Raw genomic sequence first — 27,060 nt, 5'->3', positions numbered from 1 at the left:
ATCGTCATAAATAATTAAATTAAATTATATCAATTGAACAAATATTTAAATCAAACCAGCATAAATTAACTATTTCAAGTTGCCGGATATTACTGTTCCATCATCTTTCATGGCGGTACAAACAGAAAAATTAGTTTTAAGGTTTAAAGTGTTAGTGAAATCATTTTAAAGGTTCATAGTGTTAGTGAAATTCTTTCGAGGTTTAAAGTGTTACCCAATAATACTTTGAAGGTTTAAAATGTGATTTTCCCTTACTTTTATGTTACTTTACAATTTGTTCTCATAGTTACTTTATGTTCCCAAAACTGATGAAAAATTACTGTAAGTAACCATTAAATAAGAAACAGTTTGTGATTCAAGATTTAAGATGTTTATCAAAACACAACAAAAGAAAATTAAATATACAGTACAGAAAAGCGAAGCAGAAAATATCATTTTTCTTTAAATAAACTAGTAATTAAAAAAAAAAAAAAGTTTGTGGTAAATTTCTGCTTGAAAAACTATTGAGCAAAAAAAAAAAAACAAATCATTGCATGAGGTGATCTCTATATAGCGAGACCAGAAACTATTTGAAAAATGATTTACCAAAATGAATATCTCACCAAGAGCGTGGTTCAGCTACGGATCCAAGACGGCTCCAAACCAAAAAGCTTATCTCCACGGTTTTGAGCACCTGATGCCCGAGGTGGCGGTGCATGTACAGTAATTGGAAGAACCCATTCGCTTTTTTCCCGTTCCAGTACTAACAACGGATGTTCGTACCTGTAATTACTACAAAACAGAACCAGAAACTGAACTTTACAACTTGAGCACTTCAAAAGACTCAACCAGAGAATGAATCTTTTCAGTAGAAATCCGTTTTAGATATTCGGAGTAATATACCTGCTTAAGTCCACATTCTTTGGAGTAGTTAGGAACTCAAACCGAAGAATCCATTGCACAGAAACACGGGGTGTAGAAAACGACATTGGACCGTCCGTGGGAATTGAAAAAAGAAAGCTGGTTTGAATAAGGTCTGCCACCACCTCATGGTGATCGCTTTGTACCTTTTGAGGAAAAACAAATGTTGTAGTGTAAGATTGCAATTGTAAGGACATAGCATCCAGCGTAAAAAGAAAAGAAACAACATCCATCGCCAAATTATACTACGCTGCATTTGTACCTTAGTAAGCGTTGGAGAATTTCTCCTTGATGGATGAACAAATCTCCTGTTTATTGTCTCTAAAGTTTCTAGAGTAACCGAGACCTAAAAAAAGATACGGATCATCAAATCCAAATTGACCTCAATATAGCAGAATGTACACAAGAAGGTTTGTCTTGTATGGATTTACCTCGAGGCATCTTCTGGCTCCTTCTTCATGGAAGAAGGTAAGAGTTCCACCTATCTGCAAAAACAAAATTCATTCATGAAAACAGTGGTAAGATGCAGGCAATGTTTTAAACGAATGTGGGAAGAGATGAAACAGCCAATTACAGTATCACTGAAGTAATAAGTAGAGTCGGCATTTTTCGGGGAAAACCTAAGAAGGACTTGATCATCCATTCTAATGTTGTAAGATCTTCCTCTTGTAAATCCTTCTGCTGCAAGAAATGATTGCATCTGGATAAGTAGCTACTTGCAGAATCTACATACAAGCGAAGACTACAAATGAAGAGTAGTTTACATGGAACTGGTTCTTTAGCTCCAGCTTTAGGTGACATAGATGCTCCTGCACCATTTGTCTGCTTCGGTTGTTGGCTCGAAACCACAGAATTTGATGATTTATGAGGCGAAGAGGCATCTAAAAGGAAAAAAGAGAAAGTATTCTTCAGTAATATCTTCCTTCCTCACGAATATCATAGAGCTGATAAACAAAATATATGATGTGGGTATTTTTCGAAATTGCATATTTCCATCAACTATTTATTTGAGAACAGTACTGTGTTCAGCATTACTTTGAAACCAGCCTTTTTGTTTTTGTAAAGACACAAACACTGATCATAATGAAATCAGCTTTTCTTATCTCTTCACCAAACAACATAGAGGCTACATGAACTGCTTCTCAGTGACCCCATTAAAATACTGTTTTAGGCATGTACTCGCAAATAAATCACTAACCGGTTCCGGAATCATAAGACACCACGGCAGCTGATAACTGAGAAAGCATCATCTTTGGAGATGATCCCACACGTTCTTCAACATATGACGTGTCTTTCATTGATAATCGCGGTCCAGAATTTAAGGACAATGAACTGCCAAACGTTCTGTTTAAATTGCTTTTGTTGGGATAGGAAGAAACAGATGAGATCTCATCACGTGAACTGTCATATCCATCCTCACCACTATCATATGCGTCATTTGCTCTAGTCTGCATTAAGCACATTATTCTTCATTGTTCTCATGTTGACCAACACACAAATGAAACCAATACGTATAAAACAACTAAAAGCCAAAAGTATACAAAAAACGATAAATAGTAGAATTCAATAGTTGTGAGCAAGCCATACCCATTCTGAGTCTCCATCCATCTCTTTCCAATATATTTCTGTCTGAATGGTACTGGTTGGAACAATCCCTGAGAGAAAATTTAATAGCCCCATCAGGTTGCACCATTAATGTCAAAATAAGGGGGAAACCAAACTTTCCGACATCCTGTAACTTGTTTTCTAACAGAGTTTGACTTCTGATTTAAAATTCCCAGTCAAAACTTTAGAAAAAGCTTACCGTCGATTTGATCATCCTCTAATAGCAGCCCATTGTTTTTCTGAATTACCCATACTTGAAATGGTATTCGAGTCTCCTGTTGGTAATAACAAGATTATAAGAGTAAATAAGAAAACACAAGTGAAAAAGGGGAATATATATTGTACTTCAGAAAAATAAGAGGCCTATCACCAAATGCATTTACTTAATATTTTCTATCAAGCATCAGGACATAGGAGGCATGTAATTTGACTTTAAGTTCTGACATATAACCATGATTAAATCGTAGAGCAAGATTATTTTGATGCCAGAAGAATCAATTATATTTGATTAAAAAGTTGTGATAATCAACTGACTGAACTACTAAACTCCCTACAGTGATAAATGGGCCAAAGAAAACAAACTACGTACTATGTAGTTTGAATGACTCATACTTCAACTTCTAGACTAAGCTACGCTTTAAACCTCATGCGTCAATTTTACATTTTGCACAGAAACCCTGGTGCATCTGCATTGCATCGCCACAGAGAAACAACAAGCTAGATGATCTAAGAATGTTAAACGACTCATCCAAAGTTGTGTGATTCTATCATTAATTAGGCATCAAGCAAACGAAAAACCAAGGATCCCGCCTGACTTAGCACTATTGTAAGAACCATGAGACGTGTAGCAACACAAGAGAGCTACAAATGTTTGTATTTAGTTTATATGTTTTCCACATACGGGAATAGAAAACATAGCGCGTTCAAGCAACCGTAAATGAAACACAATGTCTTGCACGTATAGCACCTATAGAGAACACGGAAAGTCAAGTAAACTAACCACTTCAATGAAATCTTTTGTCGAGTCTTTGTAAAATTGACTGTTTTCTAATGCCATCCATCTTCCGGATAATGTGCTCTTAATGTAGTAAAGGTACCGTGAAGTAGCACCTTTATAAGAAGGTGGTATAATCTGTGGGAGTACAGCTCGAACCATTACTGTAAATGAAAATTACAAACAAAGAATCTGTCAGCTTAAAGGGTTGACACTGTAAGCCTGTGCCATCAGCATCGAGCATATTATATGTAATTATTCATACGGTATTAGAGAAGGAATCAGGCAATGTTACATGTCATCTTAGCACCAGGGGATAGAAGTTGATTTGAAATCAAGGATGGTGTTGAACTGTCTAGGAAGATGTGTTCACCTGAAAATCTCCAAGAAAAATATAAGATTAACGCACATCAATACAAAAATACAAGTAACTGGCAAAGAGTATAATATCCTTTAGCTCCCTCAAACTTGTAGTAGCAGTGAACATCACGTGTTGAAATGCAATATACGTAATGTCTCTAAAGAAGGAAAAATGAAAGTCTGAGAATCTTCTAAGTAAACGAAACAGAAAAAGAATAATTGCATAACTTCAATGCTAATTTCTATATCTCTTTTTATTTAAAAACATAAGTAAACAAAGGCAATGTTTCTTGATCATCTTCACAAGTTAGCCCACAGAAGTTAACTAGATACAGCCCTACTTCTAATAGTGTGTCGTCAGCGAGTCTATGTTTGTGATATCAATATTACCAAACGCATCAAGACTGTAAATAATATCCATGAACTGAGAGAACATATAACAGTTGCAGTAAAACAAAACAAGAAAACAAAGCTTCTAGAATACCTCTTCGTCCTTTGCTTCCTGGTGATGGTTTCTGAGTAGAAAACCACTGAATATCCAATTTCTCTAGTCCTTTAACCTCAAAACTAAGCTTCTCAACCAAAAGCGAGGGATTTGCCCCGTTGTCATGATCCCTTGCAGGAGAATTACCCACCTCAATAGTAACAAAAATGGAATCTCCAGGCCTGTAGACATCTTTATCCGTTTGCACAGCTAGAGACGGTTTGAGCTTGCTTCCAGAAACACCCACAGATTCATTGACTTCATTGGAACTGCCAATCCCCAAAAATGAAAACCTTGATGATAGCATCGCTTTACAAACTTCTTAGTTCCTTAACCAAATACAACTATTCTCTGACGGAGGCACCAACAAGCAAACCATAGAAGCGGACTTGATGAAATTTTTAATTACGCATAAACCCTGTAAAATTTGACGGAACTGAGAGCATGCAAAAAAATCACAATGCTTGTTTCAAAAGATCAAAACATTGATCCAAGGTGAGAGCCGCACTGAGATCCCTGGGGTTCTACGAAGGAGAAGAAGATTACTTACACATGGATGGAGTTTGAAGCATTCAAGGTTCGGATTTCATTTCACAAATTCATTGAATTGGCGGAAGGCAGCTCTAGAATGAATGGTAATCAAATTACTTCCAACCCAAAACTCAGATCCAGGGAGAAGACGACGCGAATCGGCGCCAGATCACAGAACGAATTTGTGAGATTTCATTCTGATAACTCCATGATAAGTGGAGGCTTATCTCAAGGACAGAACAGAACGAACGGGGATGAGATAATAGAGGAAATTGAAGGAGAAGGATCAGAAGGAGAAGCAAGGATCAGAGGAGAAAGAGTGTAATTTCGTTTGATAGAATTTTTTTTTTTTTTTTTTTTTTTTTAATACACTATACCGTCGTTTCTCAAAGGGAAAGCGTAGTTAAATGCGTACAAAAACAAAATACTGTACGTACTCGTCACATGCCTATTTTACTTCAGTTAATCTCTTACAGTATATATATATATATGGTTGGTAAAATATTCCTTAGTGTAGGTGAAAATTTCAGATTTACAGTACAGTATTAAGTATAATTTTTACACTTTGGTCTAATTAAACATGTTGTGCTCACCTTTTCCACAATATCATGTTTTCTATCCTTTTAGGCGCCATCCAAACTAAATTGAGTAGCACTATTAATTGGCCTATTTATGGTGGAAAACAAATAAAATGAGTTAAACGATCCATTGGCTGACCTTGGAGAAATTTGTGTACCCACAACTACTCAAAAGAGAGTTTGAGCTGATCTTTTTTTTTGTTGTCAAAAAAAAAAAAAAAAAGATTTGATAAAATTTTCAAACTCTCTTTTGAGTAGGGTACTAAGAATTCTGTTTTAGTGATCCCTACAGATCGGTTAATATAATATTTTCATCGTATGTATGGTGGAGTTTCATGGGATTCAAACTCATGTTCGTTCTAAATAACCATAATCGGGGATGCTTATGTGTGTTTGGATATACCCCATGATCCCCCACTACTCCACCTCACCTCGTCCTGCGAGAACCTTCTTGACACAAGAGATCCACACATTTATGTCAATAATTTGATCTAGTCTTCAAATTGTCTTAATTATCACCGTTCAATTCCATGCAGAATAGTAATGGGATGACGAGTACACGCTTTGCCTCCAAATGCACTGATCTGATTTCGACAATTATCAACCTTTTCGGAGTGGCCTATCTTCGCGACGGACTCGCTACCTTTAAAGTCTTTAGATTCTCTTTTTTTTTTTTTTGCCATCAAACCCCATATATTAAGTTATCGGAGATGTCTCTCTTCGAAAAAAAGCCAGTTAGGAACCAACGGACTTACATGGGAAAAACAGACACCTCGAGCTCTTGCACATTTCGCAAATTTATCTGCACGGATATTATCCTCGCGAGAAATATATCTAATACTAAAATCGGCAAATCTATCTCTGATTTTTTTTTGGGTGTTAGACATAGTTATCGTTGTAACAATATATGTCCGAGCCGATTACTTAGCTGCTACATATTAAGGCAAGAACATGTCGATCTCTTTTACCCCGTTCGTCGGTTCATTATTGGCTCTACTAGTAAAATCTTTTTCTGGTAACTTAGTGAAATGAAGTTTCTAGTGTTAAAAAAAAAGTTTCTAGTATCTTTTTAAATATTAAACTAGATTAGGATCCGTGCTAGAGCACGGATTGAATTTTTTTATATATATAATTTTAAAATAAAATATAATTTATATTATAGAAATTGTATAAATAATTGAAATATTTTCTTGAAGAGGATCCTTTGGGATATTCTTAAGCGTAGATATTCTTAAGTGTATTCATGTAGCCTACGGATTGATCAATTAATCTATATCTTTATTTTGTAAACAACCTATATTTAATCTATAACCTATTTTGTAACCAATTTATAAAAACTATATAGTTTACAAATTATATAGGGATTATTGATAGAGTAAATTTAGGAGATTTATTATATATAAAAAAAAACAGATTTTACAACTTTAAGAGATTTATTGGTAATGTATTAGACATCTTTTTGCTGGCATATCTTTTTTTATTAATTAGTTGATTATGGATATACTGTATATCTTTAAAAATACTTTCTAATACATTTAAAATATTAAATGATTGATAGAGTAACTTTAGATAAATATTAAAGATTAAGATGAAAGTGTATAAATCAATCTTTCTATGAAAATAAAATATGCAAAACAAAATATTAGGCATGGGCCACAAGTTGAAACTTTTCAAAGTACTTAGGCTTTGCCTTGTACAAGTAATTGAACAAAATAGTTAGCGGCCCAATTTTGATTCTTGCTAGCTAGGAGGTATCAAATTCTCAAGGACCGAACTGATAGTCCTGTAGAGTAGGTTTCGTCAGCTTCGTACAACACACTATTACAACATGCATGTTGGTTAGACTGACACAGTGATGCATTTTGTACCATCTTGAGAAAACGCACATGATATGTTTCATCACAAGTTGCTTTCCCCCAAAATCGTTAGTTTACATATCACCATTGTGTTTGGAAACACATAACAACTTACATTTATCCATTAACAAAGAAAAACCAATGAAACAAAAAAAAAAAAAAAAAGCTTCATCGTGGATTAATACCTAACAAATAAAAATATATCCCAATACAAGAAAATATTGTGTAAATTAAAAAAAAATAACAAATATTAAAAGGTAAAAAAAATCAGTACAACGTACATACAACCAGATTAAGGAAAAATGTATAAGAGACAATACAATGTAACGTTTTTTTTTTCAACAAAGAGCTGCCACTTTAGCCGTCGTTGGGCTTAATAAAGAAATAATAGTTGAAGATTCCACAATTTGATTTATATTCCCAACAAAATCAAACAAATACCAAAAACATAATTAAGATGGAAGGAATCAAAAGGGTTTGTTTGTTGTCACTATAAAAGAAGGCTCCTAAAACCACGTGAACCGCTCCACGCCTCTCTCTGCCTTTCTCACCTCACTGCTCTCTATTCTATTTCTCTCCGCCAGCTATGGCTCCTTCTTCATCACCTCTTCGTACTACAAGGTAATACAAAGTCTCAATCGTTTTTTATGATAAACGAGAGAAGATGAAAATAAAAAATGATTTTGGTTATTAGAATTCTCCTGATCTGGGTATATATGGTGTTTGTTTATTTTTTTAATATTTATAATTTACTCAATTCTTTTTTGGTGGCATGCATAATGCATTGAGATGAAAACAGTAAAGCAGATGAGAAGTATGCCAATGTGAGATGGGAAGAGCTTGGATTTGCTCTGACTCCAACAGATTACATGTATGTAGCCAAATGCAGACAAGGTGAGAGCTTTTCACAAGGAAAGATCCTTCCTTATGGGGATATTTCAATCAGCCCTTGTTCTCCGATTCTCAATTATGGCCAGGTACGTTTTCTTCTCTTACCACTTGTGGCTAAATCTCACTGATTGTAGGAACTTTGGGTTTTATTAGTAAACATGATTAAGAAATTTGAAGCCTTTAATCTCTAAATGAGTGAGAAAATGATCTGCAGAGTCATAGATTGTGTAGAGTTGTTTGAACCGAGTGTAATAGCCAGCAAAAGTTTATAACTTTAGCAGCTATATATACCTTTTGAGTATTGGTATGGCTCTTTGTAGGGACTATTTGAAGGTCTCAAAGCTTACAGGACAGAAGACGACCGGATTATGATTTTCAGGCCTGACCAAAACGCTCTTCGCATGCAAGCTGGTGCGGAGAGGCTTTGTATGACGTCCCCTTCTCTGGAGCTATTCGTTGATGCAGTTAAGCAAACTGTTCTTGCAAACAAGAAATGGGTATGGCCTATTAGACCAATGTGTCTCTAGCTCCATTTGATATGTGATTCTTCATCGTAATAGTTATTCTGTTTTTTATAGGTTCCTCCTCCGGGTAAAGGAACTTTGTATATAAGGCCTCTGCTAATTGGGAGCGGTGATACCCTTGGAGTAGCTCCAGCACCTGAAAACACATTTCTCATATATGCATCTCCAGTAGGAGATTACCACAAGGTGAGTTTTTCTTTGTTTCAAATTATCCGTGGAGTAAGCGCTGACTAAAGAGTCTTTCAAGTTGAAACAGTTAACTCTGGTTTTGTCTGTCTTGTAGGTGAGCTCAGGCTTGGACCTCAAAGTTGATCATAAGCATCACCGAGCCCATTCAGGTGGAACAGGTGGTGTCAAGAGCTGCACAAATTATTCTCCAGTAAGTAAAGAGACATCTGAAATATAATATTAAATCTTCCATGGAAACAGGTTAATGAAATATCTAGTTCTCTGATTTCTTCTTGTGTAAATTTTTTGAAAGGTTGTGAAATCGTTGCTTGAAGCAAAGTCATCGGGTTTCTCTGATGTCCTGTTCCTGGACGCGGCAACAGGTAGAAACATCGAAGAGCTTAGTGCTTGTAACATCTTCATTGTCAAGGTAAAGAGTTGCAACATTTTTCACACGTAATATAGAATAGTTTCAACCTTCTAGATTCCTATGCATATAACTCATTAGTAACCATTCATATTTTAGGGAAACATTGTGTCCACTCCACCAACTTCAGGAACCATTTTACCTGGAGTCACAAGGAAAAGCATAAGTGAGCTAGCTCGTGATATTGGCTACCAGGTTCCACCTCCTCTTTCATATATAGACATTCTCACGTAACACAAGATTCACAGATTGTGATTCACAATTAATGTATCACAGGTTCAAGAACGCGATGTTTCTGTGGATGAGCTACTAGAGGCAGAAGAAGTTTTCTGCACAGGGACTGCAGTGGTGGTTACAGCTGTTGAAACTGTGACCTTCCATGACAAGAAGTGATAAACTTTTTTTGAAACTTGATAAAATTTAAAACCCTTCCATCAAATCTTAAATGTTGATATTGGGTCATATCTTTGACGGCAGGGTAAAATACAGGACAGGAGAAGCAGCGCTGTCTAGGAAGCTTCGCTCGATGTTAACCAATATTCAGATGGGCATTGTTGAAGATAAGAAAGGTTGGATGGTGGAAATCGATCGTTATCAAGGCTGGTGATTCTATTAGTCAACTTGTAGTATCTCCCTTGAAGTGTGTGTTTTCTTTATGTGGGACTTGTAATGGAAAAACTTAAGTACAACAATGATCACATTTTCAAGAATTATAATTAAGAACATCATTCAATAAGCCACACAAAAATGATCCCTTTGTATTGCTGGAAAAGGAGATACGGTCCTTATCATAATTCATAAGGAAGATATCAAAACAATAAAAAGCCTATTGAACTTAACTACTTAAGTACCACAAATCCAAAATGATTCATAGAAGCATTGGGAAATTTGTAGCTGCTTTTTTCTTGTCATATAATTATGTTTCTAGTTTTTATGATATATATCTAAAGGAATTGGCTTAAAGTTTTGTTGACCAAAGACAGAATAACTTAATAAAAAAAAAAAAAAAAAAATTGATGACAGCTGTGGGATTTGAACCCACGCCCTTTTGGACCAGAGCCTAAAATTTTAAACTTTCAGCGCAGGAGTATACTCACTTGCACATGTATATACTCACCAACTGTGAGGATATTATTGATTATGAGAGGTATGTATTTAAAATATACTATGTATTTAAAATTAAAATATACTTATGTATATAAAATAAAATTGTTTAGAATAAATAATTTTATTAATTATTTTTGTTTTTCAGGATTTACATGGCTATAATACGCTCCTACTATCCAGAATATACCGAAGATAAACTTGAGGAGCTTAAAGAGAAGAGTTTCGCTACTTGGTTTCAATATTATGTAAGTTATATAAGTAACTTTAATATTAATAGGAAATGATATATTGATTAATTATTCTAAAAAATTTATAGGTATCAGATGGAATTTCAAAAGGTCAATCATTTCCAACATGGTTAGTAGAGATCTCTAATGGACCAAACTACATTGCAACGGCGTATCCGAGGTATTGCACAAGAGGGTATGCTTTTAGGATTCATGATGATGGAGATAGGAGGACAACAATTAATTCTGGTATATCCGTTAAAGCCGACGATGTTGTGTACTATGATATCCTTAAAAAAATATTGGAAATTCGATATCCGGGAATGTTGAACCTACAATGCATTGCGTTTGTGTGTGACTGGTACGATCCCACAATTGGTGATGGCGTAAGAGTTGACCAATTTGGTGTTACGTCAATAAATTCAGTACAAAGGTTAATGAAATATGACCCAGTTATTCTTGTATCACAGGCTGACCAAGTATGCTCATTTCTTAACATTCAATTAGAAAAGCATCATTAGATGGTAATATATAATTAATCATTTTTATTACTTGTTACAGGTATGCTACTTAACCTATCCTCGAGTTACAAACATGAACGACCCATGGATCACAGTTACGTCGGTAAACCCAAGAGGTCAAGTATATGGAGTTGCAGCTCACGATCTTTTGCAGGCAAGCGACAATTGTCAGATGGCTTCGGTTGAACATTCCCTTGAAGTTGATCTTGTGGTTGACTTCATTATTTATATAACAAATTATTGTCAAAACTTAATTATGATATAAAAAAATTCAATTTTTATAATAACAATTTTTTTTAATAATTTGTAATCGAACAAAACAATCCATAACAATTGAAATGAAATTGAAATGTAAATATATAAAACCTGAATAACTCATAAGTCCGTTAGTAATCTGTCTGGAACTCCCGACGGATACCCGACAGCCCGAAATTTTCTCGGGTTTAAGAATTCAAACGCATTTAACACGTGTTTTTTAAATCCGTCGGAAAACCATCGGGTAAATATCAACAGCTTTCTGACAGATTTCTGATGGGTTTAGGGTATAGGGTATAGGGTATAGGGTATAGGGTATAGAAATATGAAACTTTATAACTTAACACATTCACAAACACTATTTCTTATGTCTTAAAACACAACCAATCAGTTTTGGTCTATTATATTACTATAAGTTCAAATTTTTAAAATTTAACATGATTTCATCATAAGTGTTTCTATATACACTTAGAATGTTACTTAAGAGTTTGAATGTTATGATTTACTAAATTTTAATTTTTTTTTATAGTTATTTTTAATGAAACAGATTGGCAAGCTATGTAGTATACTTATTGTAATGGTAATTGAGTAGTAAAGATATTTTTCTAACTATATATGATGTTTTTTGAACTTTTTTCATAGATCCGTCGGGAAACTGTCGGTAATAACAAAATGGTCCGTCAGGATTCCGTTGGATAAAACACAAAATTTAACCCGGGAAGATATTTTTTCGATTTTTTTTGGTTATTGCGGGAAGGATTATTTAATAAAATTGGGTTACTTAGTGTAAGCCCAAAAACTTTTCACCTTCTCTTCTCAACCTAGCCGACTCATTTCTTCTTCCTCACCCATATTTTTTTCTTCACTGATTCACTTCTGGTCTTTCCAGTTTCTCCCTCTTTCTCTCTTCTAAATCAAAGATTTTGTTCCTCATATCAACACAACCACTCAACAATGTAAGATTTTTAGCATTGGGATTTGCAATGTTTGGTTTCATTATATGTGGCTGATTCAAAAAGTAAAGATTTTGGGTTCAAAAATGTTAGATTAGGTGTTCGTTATGTCAGATTAAGGGGTTGTTAGATACTATGATTTTGCTTTTTCAATTGTTAAGAATTGGGTTAAATTTTAGTTTTCCTAAAATCAAAAAAAGGATTTCGTTGATTAAGGGATGGTTCACTGGATCTATTTGTTACTATTTTTATGGGTTTTCACTGGATTTTTGTATAACTAAAATATTTTTTTTTGCAAAGGGACTACGAAGCATATCGTCCTCATCGGAACCGCTCCACCCAAAACCGAGAAGAACCCAGTGGTTCTGGGGCTGAGTTTCAAACCCCCTCCACACGAGCTTCGGGATCGCCTACAGCTGCCTCACCTCATGTCATAATGACCATTGAGGATTTTGTTTCTCAACCGGGACGAGAACTTCTTCCAAAACTCCATCCCAACTACATCGGAGATGCTACATGGTAAATCTCAAACTCTAAAACACTTATGATTTCTTATTTTTTTTTTTATATTTCAGATCATTCTTCTTTGTAGGTTTGAGGCATCTGGAAACGGCATTAGCAAATCTCTAAACCGGATGATGTATGGACTCCTCAAAGAACCTTAAGAAACATACTCGTCAATGCCAAGTGATGATTGTGACCTTTGGTTGAAACAGTTTGCGGTAAGCTTAATTCAGGACATGATTTCTTTATTGGCAAGCTTAATTTGTATACATACAGAGATGATCATGTAGTATTAAAAGATGTTGCAATCAGACTAATCATCTCTTTTACTCTTGTAGCAAGATTTTAACTGGGAGCCACAAATGACATCTAGAGTCCGTAGAGAGTTTGACAAAGAGGCAGCCACTCAATATTCCAACACTTTATGTGAGTGGAAGAAAAAGTGGAAGAAAGGAGAAACTCCAAAGGGAATAAACGAGAAGGTGTATGAAGGGTTGCAAGAGTATTGGGCACAATCCAAGACAAAGGAAATTGCTACCCAGAAATCTAAGAACCGGAATAGCAATCGAGGTGGTAAAGGGAGAGCAACGCACAATTTTGGTTCAACAAGCCACTATACCCGTGGAAAACAACTTGTAAGTTTTCAACATGTTTCAACATTTTGTAGTTCAAAACTTAACTTCATCTTTGGATTAAAACATCTTGATCTGTTTTGAAGACTAAAAGAGATGGTGTTGCTCCTGATCACTTAACGTTGATGGAAGACACCTACACCAACAAGAAGACCAAACAAATTCAAGACCCTTTGGCTAAGGAAGTGATTGAAAATTCTTGTAAGAGGATGGAGGAGTTTAGGTTATCCCAACCTTCAGCCGATGGAAATGGCTCACCAACACCAATCCCGTCGAGATGATTAACCAATTCGTTCTTGAGGTACATCACACTTTGATTCAAATTGTTTTTTTGCTTATGATTCTGTTTGGTTTCATTTTGTTCTAATTGTTCTTGGTTTCAGGAAACTCCACAAACCAAGGGTCGAATCTTTGGATTAGGAAAGGTGGCAAAAAGACTTCATACTTCTTCATCACCAATATATGATCGTGATCCTGAACTTCTTCGAGTCCTCCAAGAAAAAGATGAATGTATTGAAGCTCTTGAGAAGATGATGGAAAAAGAGAATGAGAAGAACAAGCTGAGAGATGAGGAACTTGCATCGTTTATGGCAGAGATGCGATCAAAGTTCCCTGTGAATTCAAGTTCTTAGACCTATTTTCACAATTTTTATGTTTTATTCCCCAATTTCTTTTTCTTTTTGATTTTTGGGATGATTTGTAATATTGTATTTTGGAGTTCCAAATTTATGAATTTAAATGTTATTACATAATTAGCAATTGTTGTCAAAAGAAATTAGATTTATTTTTAAATATTTTCTAATTAGTAAATTAAATATTTTTAAAATATTAATATTAAACATTAACCAGCTGTCGATAAAAACAGAGAATAACAGAGCAAAAACAGAGAAATGAATCATTTTAATTGTCGGGAATCCGTCGGTAAACTCTGTCGGGAGACCGTCGGTAATGTAGCTGTTGGAAAATCCATCGAGAATAACGAAATATATTTCTTGGGAAACAGTCAGTTTCCCCTTGCTATTATCTGTCGGGAAGTTATCAATTGCCGTCGCTTATTATTCTGACGGGTTCTCGACAGCTACATCTCAACGACAATATCTGTCGCCATTTCGTCGGGTACAAAAGTCGTTGGTAATCCGTCGGAATAATATGCCGTTGGAAATTTGTCGGATATCTATTGGATATACTGACGGATTCTCGACAGATTTAATATTCCCGACGCTCTAGAACCGACGGACTGATGCCATATGTAATCCGTCGGTTTAGGTTGTTCCCGACGGGTTACAGACAGATATGGCCGTCGGTTTGCGGTTGTTTTCTTGTAGTGATAACTTTTTCGCACTGTTTCATGTCTTTGTAAAACATTCTAAAATTCCAAATTAAAACTCTGCATCTAAACATCCCAAGCGTTTGTGTGTAGTGAGAAAAAGTACATGTATGCGTTCTAACGTATCTTTTTTTTTTGACAACAAAAAGATCAGCTCAAAAGAGCAAATGTGAAGGGAAAGAGTTTACAAAAACAATCAGATGCGGAGATGCACGCGCCTGTCGTGCCAAAGAATCCGCATTTACATTAGCATTTCTTGAAATAAGAGATAAAGAGAAAGAAGAAAACTCATCTCTGTCCATCCTGATATCGTCAAGGTAAGTCTTGAAAGCCGGCCAGTCTTGTGGAGAAGACACCATCTTCACCAAGTCTGAGCAATCTGTATAAAAAGCCACCTCCCGATAGTCATGACCAATCATGCACCGCATAACCCAGACAAAGGCTTCTACTTCAGCATGCAAAGGGGAAAGACTCCTTATGAAATTGGCGGCTCCTTTCTTCGTCGAAGCTTCCTGATAGGATGAGCATACCCAACCTGCACCCGCATAATTATCCCCCGCTTTCCACGAGCCGTCAACAAAACACATGTAACTAGAATAAGCAATAGGCAGATTCCCTACTCTCCCCCCCCCCCCCCCCCTCACGCACACTAGTGGCTCTAGGACTCAATGATAAATTCTCACCCACATCCTCTGCCTGAGCCTGCAACCATGTAGCCCACTCCCCTACCACTAACCTTACAACCTCGTCGGGCTTATCCATTATATTCTCAAACACAAAAGCATTCTGCGCCTTCCATATATACCACATAATCCAAGAAAAAGCCGCTACATGAGAACCCAGATTGGCAGAACCCAGGAAATGATCCATATTTGCATACAGAGAATCTGTAGGGAAAGAAACCGGTCCAACTGGCACCTGAGGTAAAGTCCAAGTATCTTTCAAAGTGTGTTATATTGCATTCGCTCTATCAAAGAAGATTATCATGCAAAAACATCCATTTCTAGCCGCTTCATCAATCATCTATATATACATTTTTAAAGTACATTTTGGGTTATACCCTTCAAATTATAAATAGTTATATAAATGGTTCTTGTGTTTAAGACAAAGAAAAAAATTATAACTGGAAGTTATTTGATTTCGGATCTTCTATATTTAGATAAAGATTTAATGATAGTAAATCTATAAAATCTACATATATACATTTTTGAAATATATTTTTGAAGTACATTTTGGGTTCTACCTTTTTAGTTATGGTTATTTAAAATTTTATTCACAGTTTTAGTTCCTACAAAATTGCACTAAAAAGCAATAAGTGAAATATGGTAAATTTACAAAATCGATTTTTTTATAGAAACTAATTAATTTCACCTAAATTCCTTAGTAATAGCAAATTTGTTTTCTATATATGTGTCCAAAAAAAAAAATCAATTATTAAACTGTATACTTTTAATATTATATGTCTCACTTAAATATTAACAATCAATTAAATTAAATAATTATATATTATATAAAAAATAATAGTATTCTCTTTAATAGATACAAAATATTATTCTTATTAATTATACATTATACAAGTAGTAGTATTTCATAGTGTTTTACCCTGATAAAAATTATAATATTTTAAAAATAATTGTGCCAGAGGTTAAAATATAGAAAAGGCTAAATTAAAAATGTGTAATTTTATTATTAAATTAAATATTATAAAATAATTTTTTTGTACTACGAGTTAAATCCTAGTATAATAGGTTTTATAAACACACCCCGCATTCGTTGCAACTGAACTAGACGCTCCCTTAACCGTAAGTTGTTTTGTTTGTTGGGTCAACTAAGGCATTTAGTCTAATTAAAAATTACTAATATAGTTGAAGATTCTAAAATTCATTTTTTTTAAAGACTGATGGAATTCGAAGGGTTTGTTTGTTTATTTATCTCTATAAAAGCCAAGTGTTTAGTTATTCTCAAAAGCTCAAACCATTTTCTTGCTCTCTTTGTCTTCATCTCTATATCCAATGGCTCCTTGTGCGCATTCTTCCTCATCACCTCTTCTTACAAGGTGAATATATATGTAACCTTAAGACAAAAATGGATTTTTGTGTTTTTTTTTTGGAGCTCATATGAATATTTTCTTACGTAACTATTTTCAAAGAACCATTCTTTAGTTATAAGACTCTTGATTTTGGTTTCCCGTGTTCATTTCCCATCTTCGTCCATTCTCTGTTTATTTAAAAACCTTTCACTCACTAATTTGGGTGTGTGTGTGTGTGTGTGTTTTTGTTGTGGCATGCATAAAACAGTAAAGAAGAAGAAAAATATGCGGATGTGAAATGGGACGAGCTTGAATTCGCTTTGGTTCCAACAGATTATATGTATGTGGCGAAATACAAACAAGGAGAGAGCTTTTCAGAAGGAGAAATTGTTCCTTATGGGGATATTTCAATAAGCCCTTGTGCTGGGATTCTCAATTATGGCCAGGTTTACTTCTTGAGGATATATATAGTAACCGCGATATCAAAACGATTCTACTTAATTGTGAGAGTTGACACAAAAAAAATAAACTCCTTGGCTTGGGTTTTGTAGGGACTATTTGAAGGTCTCAAGGCGTACAGGACAGAAGATGGACGGATCACACTTTTCAGGCCTGAAGAAAACGCTCTTCGTATGCAAATAGGTGCGGATAGGCTTTGTATGACACCTCCTTCTCCGGACCAATTCGTAGAAGCGGTTAAGCAAACGGTGCTTGCCAACAACAAATGGGTATGGACTCTCTAGTTCCATGTGATCAGTACTACGTACGTGTTAATCTTTAAGTAGCTAAGATTTGTACTTTTTTTTTTGGTTTTAGGTACCTCCTCCCGGTAAAGGAGCTTTGTATATTAGGCCTCTACTCATAGGTACTGGTGCTATCCTTGGAGTAGCTTCAGCACCTGAATATACGTTCCTCATTTACACATCTCCCGTTGGAAATTATCACAAGGTGAGTTTGCTTGTTATCAAATGCAATTGGGCAAGTAAACTCAGTTTAATATTTTAAGTATTGATCCAATCTGTATATAAAATAATAACGTTTGGGCTCTAACTTGTCAATAGTCAATGGACTAGCACTTCTGTCACTTGCTTAAATATATATGGCCACATGCCTAAAGATTCTTTATTACATCGAGACTCTTAATTTAATTTGTCTGTCTTGTAGGCAAGTTCAGGCTTGAACCTCAAAGTTGATGATAAGCATCGCCGAGCCCACTCCGGTGGAACAGGGGGTGTGAAGAGTTGCACAAACTATTCTCCAGTAAGTAATAAATAGACACCAGAGATAAATAGATGTCCAAGCAACAAGTTATACGTTGGTGAATTATATATCTAGCTAATTTCTGGTAAATTTGGAAGGTTCTAAAATCTTTGGTTGAAGCAAAATCATCGGGTTTCTCTGATGTCTTGTTCCTGGACGCGGCGACTGGTAAAAACATCGAAGAGATTTCTACTTGTAACATCTTTATTCTCAAGGTCAAGAACATTATAGAAAATATATCACATATATATGATATAACGTTTCAACGTACATTTAGATTCATTTGCATGAACTCATAAGTAATCATTCATTTTATAGGGAAACATTGTGTCCACTCCACCAACTTCAGGAACCATTTTACCAGGAATCACAAGGAAAACTATAAGCGAGCTAGCTCGTGATATTGGCTACCAGGTTCCAGCTCCATCTAACAATACTCTTTCGCGCATGTATAGTCATTTCATGAATCTTTACAAGATTCTCTATATGTATATCTATATGTTTCACAACGTATCACAGGTTCAAGAACGGGATGTTTCTATTGATGAGCTACTCGAGGCAGAAGAAGTTTTCTGTACAGGGACTGCAATGGTCCTTAAAGCTGTTGACACCGTGACCTTCGATGACAAAAAGTGATTATATATATCTTTCTCAAAAAATAAACCCTTACAAAACAAATATTTTCGCTTTGCCGATTACCTAAAGACTAAAGTTTATTTTGGGTCATTTATATCTATATCTTTGACCGCAGGATAAAATACAAGATAGGAGAAGAGGCATTGTCTACGAAGCTTCATTTGATGTTAACCAATATTCAAACTGGAGTTGTTGAAAATAACAAAGGTTGGATGGTGGATATCAGTAGTTGAATTCAAACTGGAATAAATTCGTTTCCTGGTCAAATAAAAAAAGATATCAAAGAAGAAAGAAATCAAGGAAGAAAAGAGACACTTAAGAATGATGAAAAGCTAGAAAAATTGTGTTATCTTTTGTTTAAAGAACTAATATATTACTCTATATATATATATATATATATCTTGTTTTACAAGTTTAAAACATTAATAAAGTCTAAAATATATACTCCCTCCGTTTATTAGTTTTTTATTTGACCAGATAACATATGGCAGCTGTGCGATTTGAACCCACGCCCTTTCGGACCAGAGCCTAAATCTGGCGCCTTAGACCACTTGGCCAAACTGTCAGATGCTGTTTTGATTGTAATTTGTTTAAAGATCACAACCTTGGCTCTGCACACTGCTTACGTGTGGCGTAAGTCCACATGCATTTTCTAAATCGCATATGAAATGGAATAGACGTTGACTTTACTAGATCGAATTAAGTCAGTGAAAGTTGTGCATGTGGATGTGGTGGACAGACTGGCTTTTTGGTTTATTTTTTTAAAGATCGATGGTTGTGTTGAGTAAATTCGTTTCTTGATAAAATATATAATTGACAATGAGTGAAAAAGCCCTAACCCTTTATAAATTTTTTCACATCTTTTCAATGTGGGATATTTTACACTAACCCCCCTCACGCTCAGGTATGACTATCTGAAGCGTGGCATATGTGGGAACAACATCCACGGGATGACCCAACAATCAACCTGCTCTGATACCATATTAAATTTGGGCTGTACTGTGGGCTTCCAACTCAAAACCAATTGGCAATGAGTGGAAAGGCCCTAAACCTTTATATATTACTTAAATCCTTTTACATCTTTCCAATGTGGGATATTTTACACTAATAATAAAAATGGAAATCAAAGAATAAAGAAGACAAAAAAAATGAACCAAAGAAAAACAACTTAAGCATGTAGGAACTCTAAAGATGCTATGATAGAGAGAGAGAGAGTGGTGTTTGACAACTAGCTTATGGCTCATGCGACGTCATTCAGTAGTGTTTTGCCTCATGTGTACCGTGTACACGTAGTTGATAACAAAAAAAAAAAAAAAAAACATTATCCGACGATATTGTTGTTTATGTTCTACATTCGTGTTCGAGCTACGGTTTATATGAATGAAGAGGAGGATCTTTTGATTCAAACTTGTACAAATTCCTTATTGTGCAAACTGATGCTGATGGTTTAAAAAAAACAAATGTTGACAGCTGTGGGATTTGAACCCACGCCCTTACGGACCAGAGCCTAAATCTGGCGCCTTAGACCACTCGGCCAAACTGTCAGTAGAGGTACATGAACATTCCTAACTTTAGTAATCAACCAATACAGTCATCGCATAATGCTCTGTTCCGATTCGTTCATAGAATTTTTACTGATTTAACGAGAAGAACAAAGTTTGTTAGTGAAATTGGACCGATCTAAGTTTGACATGGAATTAATAATTTAATACTGAAAAGTTGAATTAAATTCTATTTTTCTGCAAATACGATTACAGTGTAAACGATGTGTAAATAGGAAAAAGTAATAACATTTTTTACGAGTAGAACAGACTTTCGCACTATATACAGAAGAATCAAAACAAACATTTGATTAATTGTAAAAGAAGGCAAACCTCTTTATGTGAAAATCATAAATGATTACATCTTGAGAATTAAACAAGATATATATATATATATATATATATATATATATATATATATATATATATATATATATATATATATATATTTTTTAATATGCAGTAGTTCAAATTAGATTTTTATTCATTACTCGTAAATCGTAATTATTATTTTAGGGTTATATTAGTGATCAGGATCAGTAAGGGTACTCTCCGATCCAATTACCGGGTGCGTCATAGTTACAACTGACGAACCACCAACCGTTGGTGCATTGAACCCTAGCACACCCTATCTTCACTGACTCTCTCCACACCACTTGCGTGTAATGCAAGCATTGTTGTCCACCTGTAGTTTTTGATATCAACAAGCTTAGTCAAATCTGTATTAATCACTTACACCCGATCATCGTGTTTTGCCTCTGTGTTTATGTTACATGCAAAATCGTTGTATGGACCAGGGGATATAGATTTAATAATATTAGAGATATACCTGTGCAAGCATTGGTAGTGTAGCTGTAGTAAGGTTTCTCGTCGACCCAAAGTTTCACGGCCGCTATGGCTGTAAAGTTACCACTTCCTTTGGCTAGGTTCTCTCCATATGGTCCGTTGGAGTGAATAAGGCTACAGTTGGCTTTTCTAGTATTTGCGTAGTTCAATGCGTAGGTAGCGACCGTTGTGTCCCACACGAGGTTCGCTACTCCAACTTGCGCACGGGCATTGTTGTGAGCGGTAAGGTAGTCTTGTTGAGAGTTTTGAGCAGTGGTTGCAATAACCAGAAAGCTAATCGCAACGATTAGGAGTGATGGAGTTTTGAAAGTATTCATTATCGTATTTTGCTTTTTTTAGTGATGATTCTAGGAAGAAGGCAGATGTATATGGTTTATGTTGTGAGTCTGAGTGATTTGCCCTTATTTATATAGGCAAATATGTGATTATTAGGTTCAGTGGTTTTGGGAAACTTAAACATTGGGACGTTGACTTTTCTCTTTTTATAAAAATCAAATTTATTTTTAAAGTGAAGTAAAATGATCAAAAGTGTTATCATCATGCCTTTAGTTATCGCTATTACGTAATCTTAAGCTAGATCTAAATGTCTCACAACAGAAAATAAAATAAGCAAAAGTATATAATACAATTAGTAATAACAAATTGTACTGCTAGGAAGCAAAGTGACCACAAATTATAACAAAACTGGAGAGGCTTACCAACTTATATATGTATAATTTATATGACAATCAAAATAATAGTGATGAAATTATATGTTATTTTAGAATATTAATCTCCAAAAACAAAACAAATAGAGATTGCTTATTGTTTATAGATTGAAGCATTACCCATATAGTATCTAGCATATAATTGTCCAGTGAAACATAAATTTGAATATAGATTTTGTCTTCTTCGTCTTTTTCCTTCAGGATATGTCATGTAAATTTGTATTTGATTTGAAGATGTTTACATTTTAATATCAGTGTGTAATAATTTTTACATATGATTGCATGTGAACATGGCCGTGATTCTCCGCCGGTTACGACTTATTGGAGCATTCATAGTGTTGTGTGATTATAACGTACAAACTCTTTCCACTAATCTACTTGATCAAGTAACTTGATCTTGCATCATTATATAATTATATTTATATATCTTCTTTGTATCTTCTCATCCTACTACATCCATGAAGAAGAACAACGAGACGAACACTCTTCTTAGCTCCTTTATATGTCATGGACTTCAATTTCATCTGATCTCGATCCTTTCATATGGTTGAGATAAGTTACATTATATCAACAACTTTTATTTTTATTGGGTAACTATATTAAATTCTGCGTCTCTTTTAATCACATAAATAAACAAACGAATCAGACCCGTTCACATCGCTACGAGCTATAGGTGACCGGCGGTACGACAACGGCATGCTCATGTGGTTTCAGTCTAGAGTCTAAGTCTTTCATATTTTTCTCAGCTTCTAAGTTCAGTTAAACGTTGCACTCATGTACAAAAGTTATTTTTCTTTTGAATTAAATTTAACATTTCATTCAAAACAAAAGTATATCAACATATTACTCCATAGTCTCCATTATAATGAGGCGAAACGCTGTGAACGCTGTAGTAATGGCAAGTATATATGTATCCCCAAAGTTTGGGATGAGAGTAAAGCTCACCTACAAATGAGCGTCAACATTTGTGCACTACAGAGCGTGGCCTCCAACTTTATTTGCAAGAACTTCTTAATTAATGTAGTTTCCTCTGTATTTTTTTTTCTTTCAATTCTATGGGTAAAGCTCTTTTGTTTGGTTATAATTTTGCAATATATAGGCCCTGTTTGTTTCCCACACACTGCGACCGAAGTTAGCGACAGAAAAATACAAACAGTGGAGAGTAATTCCTTTGCCGTGTTTACTATTCAATTGTCGCCGGAACTGTCGCTACTATTTTTAAAGCCATTAAAACCATTGCTGTTTATTATAGCGACACCTGTCCCTCTTTTTTTAATGTAATCGGAGTCGCTCGTTTTTAATTTTCAGCGACACCAAACTAATAAAGCAGAGTAAAAATTGGGTCGTCGGTGGAGTCGCAACGTCGTGGAAAATGAACAGTGCCACAGATGATGTATTCTTACTTCCCTTGACAAAAAAAAAAGTATTCTTACTTCTATTTTTTGATGAAACTAGACAATACGGCCGATAGTTTTTTTTCCCTCTCTCTGCTGACGTGGCAGGGCAATTTTGAAGGCGATTAGGGTTTTTGCTTCTTTTCCACGGTATATGCTGTTAGCGGCCTCGCCGCCTGATTCTCGTGACGGTTCTATGGCGGCTGCGGGGATATCCTCCCCTGCTACGGTTGGCCAACATGGTTTGGGGTTTGGTGAGGATCAGCGGGTTCTCGAGAAGGGTTTAGGCAATTCGGTCAGATCTAGGTCAGTGGAGAGGTTTGATGGTGAGATGCAGAGTCAAGAGGGTGTCTCCCCTCAGATTCCTGTTACAAATCCATCAACCTCAGCTACACAGGGACAGAAGTCGTGGGTAAAAGTTGCCCAAAAATACATGTTCACTAAGCAACCGTTTGTGGTTTCTGAGGTCGACGGTAAGCAACGTGTTGTGGTTACCTCGAGGAGTATTTGAAGGCGCAAAGCCTCTGTGTGACGATTTCATTGTTGGCAAGTTTCTTCATACTTCTGCACCACATGTGGGTAAAATCCACATGATTGTGAACAAGATATGGAGGTTAGGTGACAAGTCTTCTATGATTGATGTGTTTGTTGTTAATGACACGACAATTAAGTTTTGAGTTCAGAATGAGGGAGTAAGGAATCATATCTTGAATAGGGGAATGTGGAATATTGTGGGACTTCCCATGATTGTATCCAAGTGGAGTCCTTTCACAGAGGAGACTCAGCCAGCACTGCGGAATTAACACAAGTTTTGCCCACGAAATATCACCTTGCCCGGGAAGAAGAAGGAGAGTTAGACGTGGTGGTTTCCTACTCGTATCCTTGACTGCCACCGAGGTGTAGTGGTTGTCACAAATGGGAACATCTGAAGCCTGCTTGTCTTGCCACATATAGTGTACCCAATGTTTCCCAGGACACACACAACTTTCTCAGACTGGTGGAAGCTGTTAACCCACCAGTTGCGTCTGCAAAACAAGTGCAGGGCCAAATGGGTGATGCGACTTTGGCTGTGTCAGAGCATACTGAGTTGATAGGAACGAAGGAGGATAATTTGGAAAAGGAAGAGGCTTGGATTACCCCTCAAAAGTCTGCTACCAGTTGGCAAAGTTGCAAACGATACAATGATTCTTCATATTGTTAAGCCTCCTCGAGAGTCAAAGGCAGGATTGCCGGCTCAGGAGTACTTGCCACGAAATTCTAAAGAAGATCATAAGTTTTTTTCTACCCCTTCTACACAGGTCTCTCGAGACCTGCGTTTGAGGTCTTCCCAATAATATTTTTGATGACGAGTTTCTTCTGGAATATCCGTGGTTTCAACAAACCATCTAAGCATTCTATGGTTAGAAACTGGGTTAAGAAGGAGAATTTTCAGTTTGGTTGTCTTCTTGAGACAAGAGTGAAGGAAAAAAAAGCTGATCGCATTGTTAGTTTTGTCTTTAAAGATTGGTCTTTCATTTCGAACTATGCTTTTAATCGTTTGGGTTGCATTTGGGTAGTTTGGAGCCCTCAAGTGCGATTAACACCGTGTTTTACAAGCAGTGAAATGGTGACTTGCTCCGTTCTAGTAGAGGGTACAGAGACGGAATTTTTTGTATCCTTCGTTTATGCTTCAAATTTGGTTGATGAGAGGAAAATGTTGTGGGAGGATTTCAGGAATCACCAGGACTCACCAATGTATAGGAATAAACCATGGATGATTTATGGGGATTTCAATGAAATTTTGCAGGTTGATGAGCATTCTCTGTATGCAGTGAATCCCATTGTCCCTGTAGGCATGAGGGATTTCCAGGATGCGGTTCGATACTACAGTCTAAGTGATCTGCTGTCCAATAGACCGTTTTTCACTTGGTGTAATAATAAGAGAGGTGATGATGGTTTGATTTGTAAAAAACTTGACCGGGTGCTTGTAAACGATGCATGGATAGCTGAATATTAGCATTATTATGGGGTCTTTGAAGCAGGTGGATGCTCCGACCACTTACGTTGCCAGATAAAGTTTGGGGCTGACAAACCGTGTTTGCGTAGGCCATTCAAGTTTACTAATGCACTCACCAATGACTCAGGGTTTCTCCCCATGGTTAAAGATTTCTGGGATAGTACTGAAACGTTATATCACTCCACATCTGCGATATATCATTTCTCCAAGAAATTAAAAGCACTGAAACCAAGTATCAAACAGCTTAGTAAGGCTCGGCTTGGAGATTTGACGCGGAAGACTAGAGCTGCATATGAAACACTGTGCCGTTGTCAATCAGAGACGTTGGCTAACCCCACTAGTCTGGCCATGAAGGCGGAGTCTGATGCTTATAGTCGATGGTTGTTTGTTTCTAGCTTAGAAGAAAGATTCTTGAAACAAAAGTCTAAGCTCCATTGGTTTAAAGTTGGTGATGGCAATAACAAGGTGTTTCACATAGAGGCAAAGATCAGGCAATTATGGAGGTCACATGCCCGGATGGCTCTGTTGCAGACACTCATAAGGGAATCAAAACAGAGGCGGTACAGTTTTTTCAAGAGTTTTTATCCCATAAGCCAGCTCAATATCACAGTTTATCTACAGAGACTACGTGATATGTTAACTTACCGGTCTAATGATGCGGAGGGAGCTCTTCTTGAAAGGGATATTTCTGCAGAGGAAGTAAAAGATGTCTTATTCTCGATGCCGAGTGATAAGAGTCCGGGTCCAGATGGTTATACCGTAGAGTTCCTTAAAGAAGCCTGGTCTATAGTGAGAACAGACTTTATTGTTGCAGTTCCGTCTTTTTTCATTCACGACTTTATACCAAAAGGGGTGAATACCACGATACTTGCACTTATACCAAAAAAGAAAGAGGTCAGGGAGATGAAGGACTACCATCCCATATCTTTCTGCAATGTACTCTACAAGGTGATCTCAAAAATCATTGCTAATAGGCTCAAAAGGGTGCTACCAGGTTTTATCTCACCCAACCAATCTGCGTTTGTCAAAGACCGGTTACTCATGGAAAATGTCTTACTAGTATCAGAATTAGTTAAAGACTACCACAAAGACACGATCTCACCTAGGAGTGCCATCAAGATTGATATTTCCAAGGCGTTTGATTCTGTCCAATGGCCATTCCTCCTTAATATTATCTCGGCTCTACACTTCCCTCAAAAATTTATTAAATGGATCAACCTTTGCATCTCAACTACGTCTTTCTCAGTACAAGTCAATGGGAAACTCTCTGGTCTATTTCGAAGTTAACGAGGTTTAAAGCAAGGCTGCTCACTCTCCCCTTACCTGCTTGTTATTTGTCTGCAAGTTTTGTCTACCATGCTTGATACAACTGCCAAGGATAGAACCATTGGTTACCATCTACGATGCCAAAATCTGCAGCTCACTCATTTGTGCTTTGCAAATGATTTACTGGTGTTTACAGATGGCAATCAACGATCTATAGCGGGCATTCTGCAAATTTTTGATCAGTTCGCAGAATTTTCAGGCCTCAACATCAGCCTCGAGAAGTCAACTCTGTATATGGCAGGGGTTAAGGATACTGAGAAGGCTTTAATCCTTCATAATTTCCCGTTTGCCTCTAGTGCTTTACCAGTATGATTCCTCGGTCTCCCTCTGTTAACTCGTCGTATGACAACCAGTGATTATACTCCGCTTCTTGAGCGTATACGAGAACGGATTGGAAGTTGGAATGCTCGCCACCTCTCTTTTGCGGGGCGCCTACAACTGATAAGCTCTGTGCTTCACAATATAACTGCCTTTTGGATGT

General features: G+C 36.1%; 5 protein-coding genes and 1 non-coding gene across 9 annotated transcripts; 3 read left to right on the top strand and 3 right to left on the bottom strand.

The window, feature by feature from the left end:
• Positions 1-306: 306 nt before the first annotated feature.
• Positions 307-5,262, bottom strand: LOC109124700 (uncharacterized). 4 transcript variants are annotated; one of them, XR_015580419.1, is made up of 13 exons: positions 4,894-5,262; positions 4,344-4,761; positions 3,795-3,872; positions 3,506-3,663; positions 2,705-2,780; positions 2,488-2,555; positions 2,099-2,348; positions 1,665-1,781; positions 1,475-1,578; positions 1,332-1,385; positions 1,163-1,246; positions 883-1,046; positions 307-771 (listed from the first exon to the last, which is right to left on the bottom strand). XR_015580419.1 is itself a non-coding variant. In XM_010463560.3 (13 exons), the coding sequence occupies exons 2-13, from the start codon at positions 4,648-4,650 to the stop codon at positions 615-617; spliced, it is 1,620 nt and encodes a 539-aa protein (XP_010461862.1). In that variant the 5' UTR covers positions 4,651-4,761; positions 4,894-5,262; the 3' UTR covers positions 307-614. The 4 variants fall into 4 exon arrangements, 2 of the variants coding, with proteins under 2 accessions (XP_010461862.1, XP_010461864.1); XR_015580418.1 differs by having other exon boundaries at positions 307-762; XM_010463560.3 differs by having other exon boundaries at positions 1,475-1,581.
• Positions 5,263-7,648: 2,386 nt separating this feature from the next.
• Positions 7,649-10,066, top strand: LOC104742545 (branched-chain-amino-acid aminotransferase 6). The gene is made up of 9 exons (XM_010463559.3): positions 7,649-7,929; positions 8,108-8,285; positions 8,520-8,696; positions 8,778-8,909; positions 9,007-9,102; positions 9,205-9,321; positions 9,418-9,513; positions 9,595-9,707; positions 9,796-10,066. Exons 1-9 carry the CDS (start codon positions 7,895-7,897, stop codon positions 9,923-9,925), a joined length of 1,074 nt encoding a protein of 357 aa, XP_010461861.2. The 5' UTR covers positions 7,649-7,894; the 3' UTR covers positions 9,926-10,066.
• Positions 10,067-10,421: 355 nt separating this feature from the next.
• On the top strand, positions 10,422-11,173 carry LOC147928777 (uncharacterized). Its single transcript, XM_087486270.1, has 3 exons — positions 10,422-10,465; positions 10,571-10,670; positions 10,742-11,173. Exons 1-3 carry the CDS (start codon positions 10,422-10,424, stop codon positions 11,171-11,173), a joined length of 576 nt encoding a protein of 191 aa, XP_087342396.1.
• A 5,594-nt stretch (positions 11,174-16,767) lies between these two features.
• LOC104742544 (putative branched-chain-amino-acid aminotransferase 7) lies at positions 16,768-19,213 on the top strand. The gene is made up of 9 exons (XM_010463557.3): positions 16,768-16,900; positions 17,142-17,319; positions 17,425-17,601; positions 17,690-17,821; positions 18,038-18,133; positions 18,232-18,348; positions 18,452-18,547; positions 18,653-18,765; positions 18,885-19,213. The coding sequence occupies exons 1-9, from the start codon at positions 16,857-16,859 to the stop codon at positions 19,000-19,002; spliced, it is 1,071 nt and encodes a 356-aa protein (XP_010461859.2). The 5' UTR covers positions 16,768-16,856; the 3' UTR covers positions 19,003-19,213.
• Positions 19,214-20,233: 1,020 nt separating this feature from the next.
• On the bottom strand, positions 20,234-20,313 carry TRNAL-UAG (transfer RNA leucine (anticodon UAG)). The gene has a single exon. It is a non-coding gene; the product is annotated as a tRNA-Leu (tRNA).
• Positions 20,314-20,621: 308 nt separating this feature from the next.
• On the bottom strand, positions 20,622-21,538 carry LOC104742543 (pathogenesis-related leaf protein 6-like). The gene is made up of 2 exons (XM_010463556.2): positions 21,140-21,538; positions 20,622-20,995 (listed from the first exon to the last, which is right to left on the bottom strand). Exons 1-2 carry the CDS (start codon positions 21,471-21,473, stop codon positions 20,847-20,849), a joined length of 483 nt encoding a protein of 160 aa, XP_010461858.1. The 5' UTR covers positions 21,474-21,538; the 3' UTR covers positions 20,622-20,846.
• Between the last annotated feature and the right edge of the window lie 5,522 nt (positions 21,539-27,060).

The sequence above is a fragment of the Camelina sativa genome, chromosome 14 (genome assembly GCF_030686135.1).
Source record: "Camelina sativa cultivar CO46 ecotype springtype chromosome 14, ASM3068613v1".
Lineage (NCBI taxonomy): Eukaryota > Viridiplantae > Streptophyta > Magnoliopsida > Brassicales > Brassicaceae > Camelina > Camelina sativa.
The sequence above is the reverse complement of the archived record's forward strand: the minus strand, read 5'-3'. Positions and strand labels throughout refer to the sequence as shown.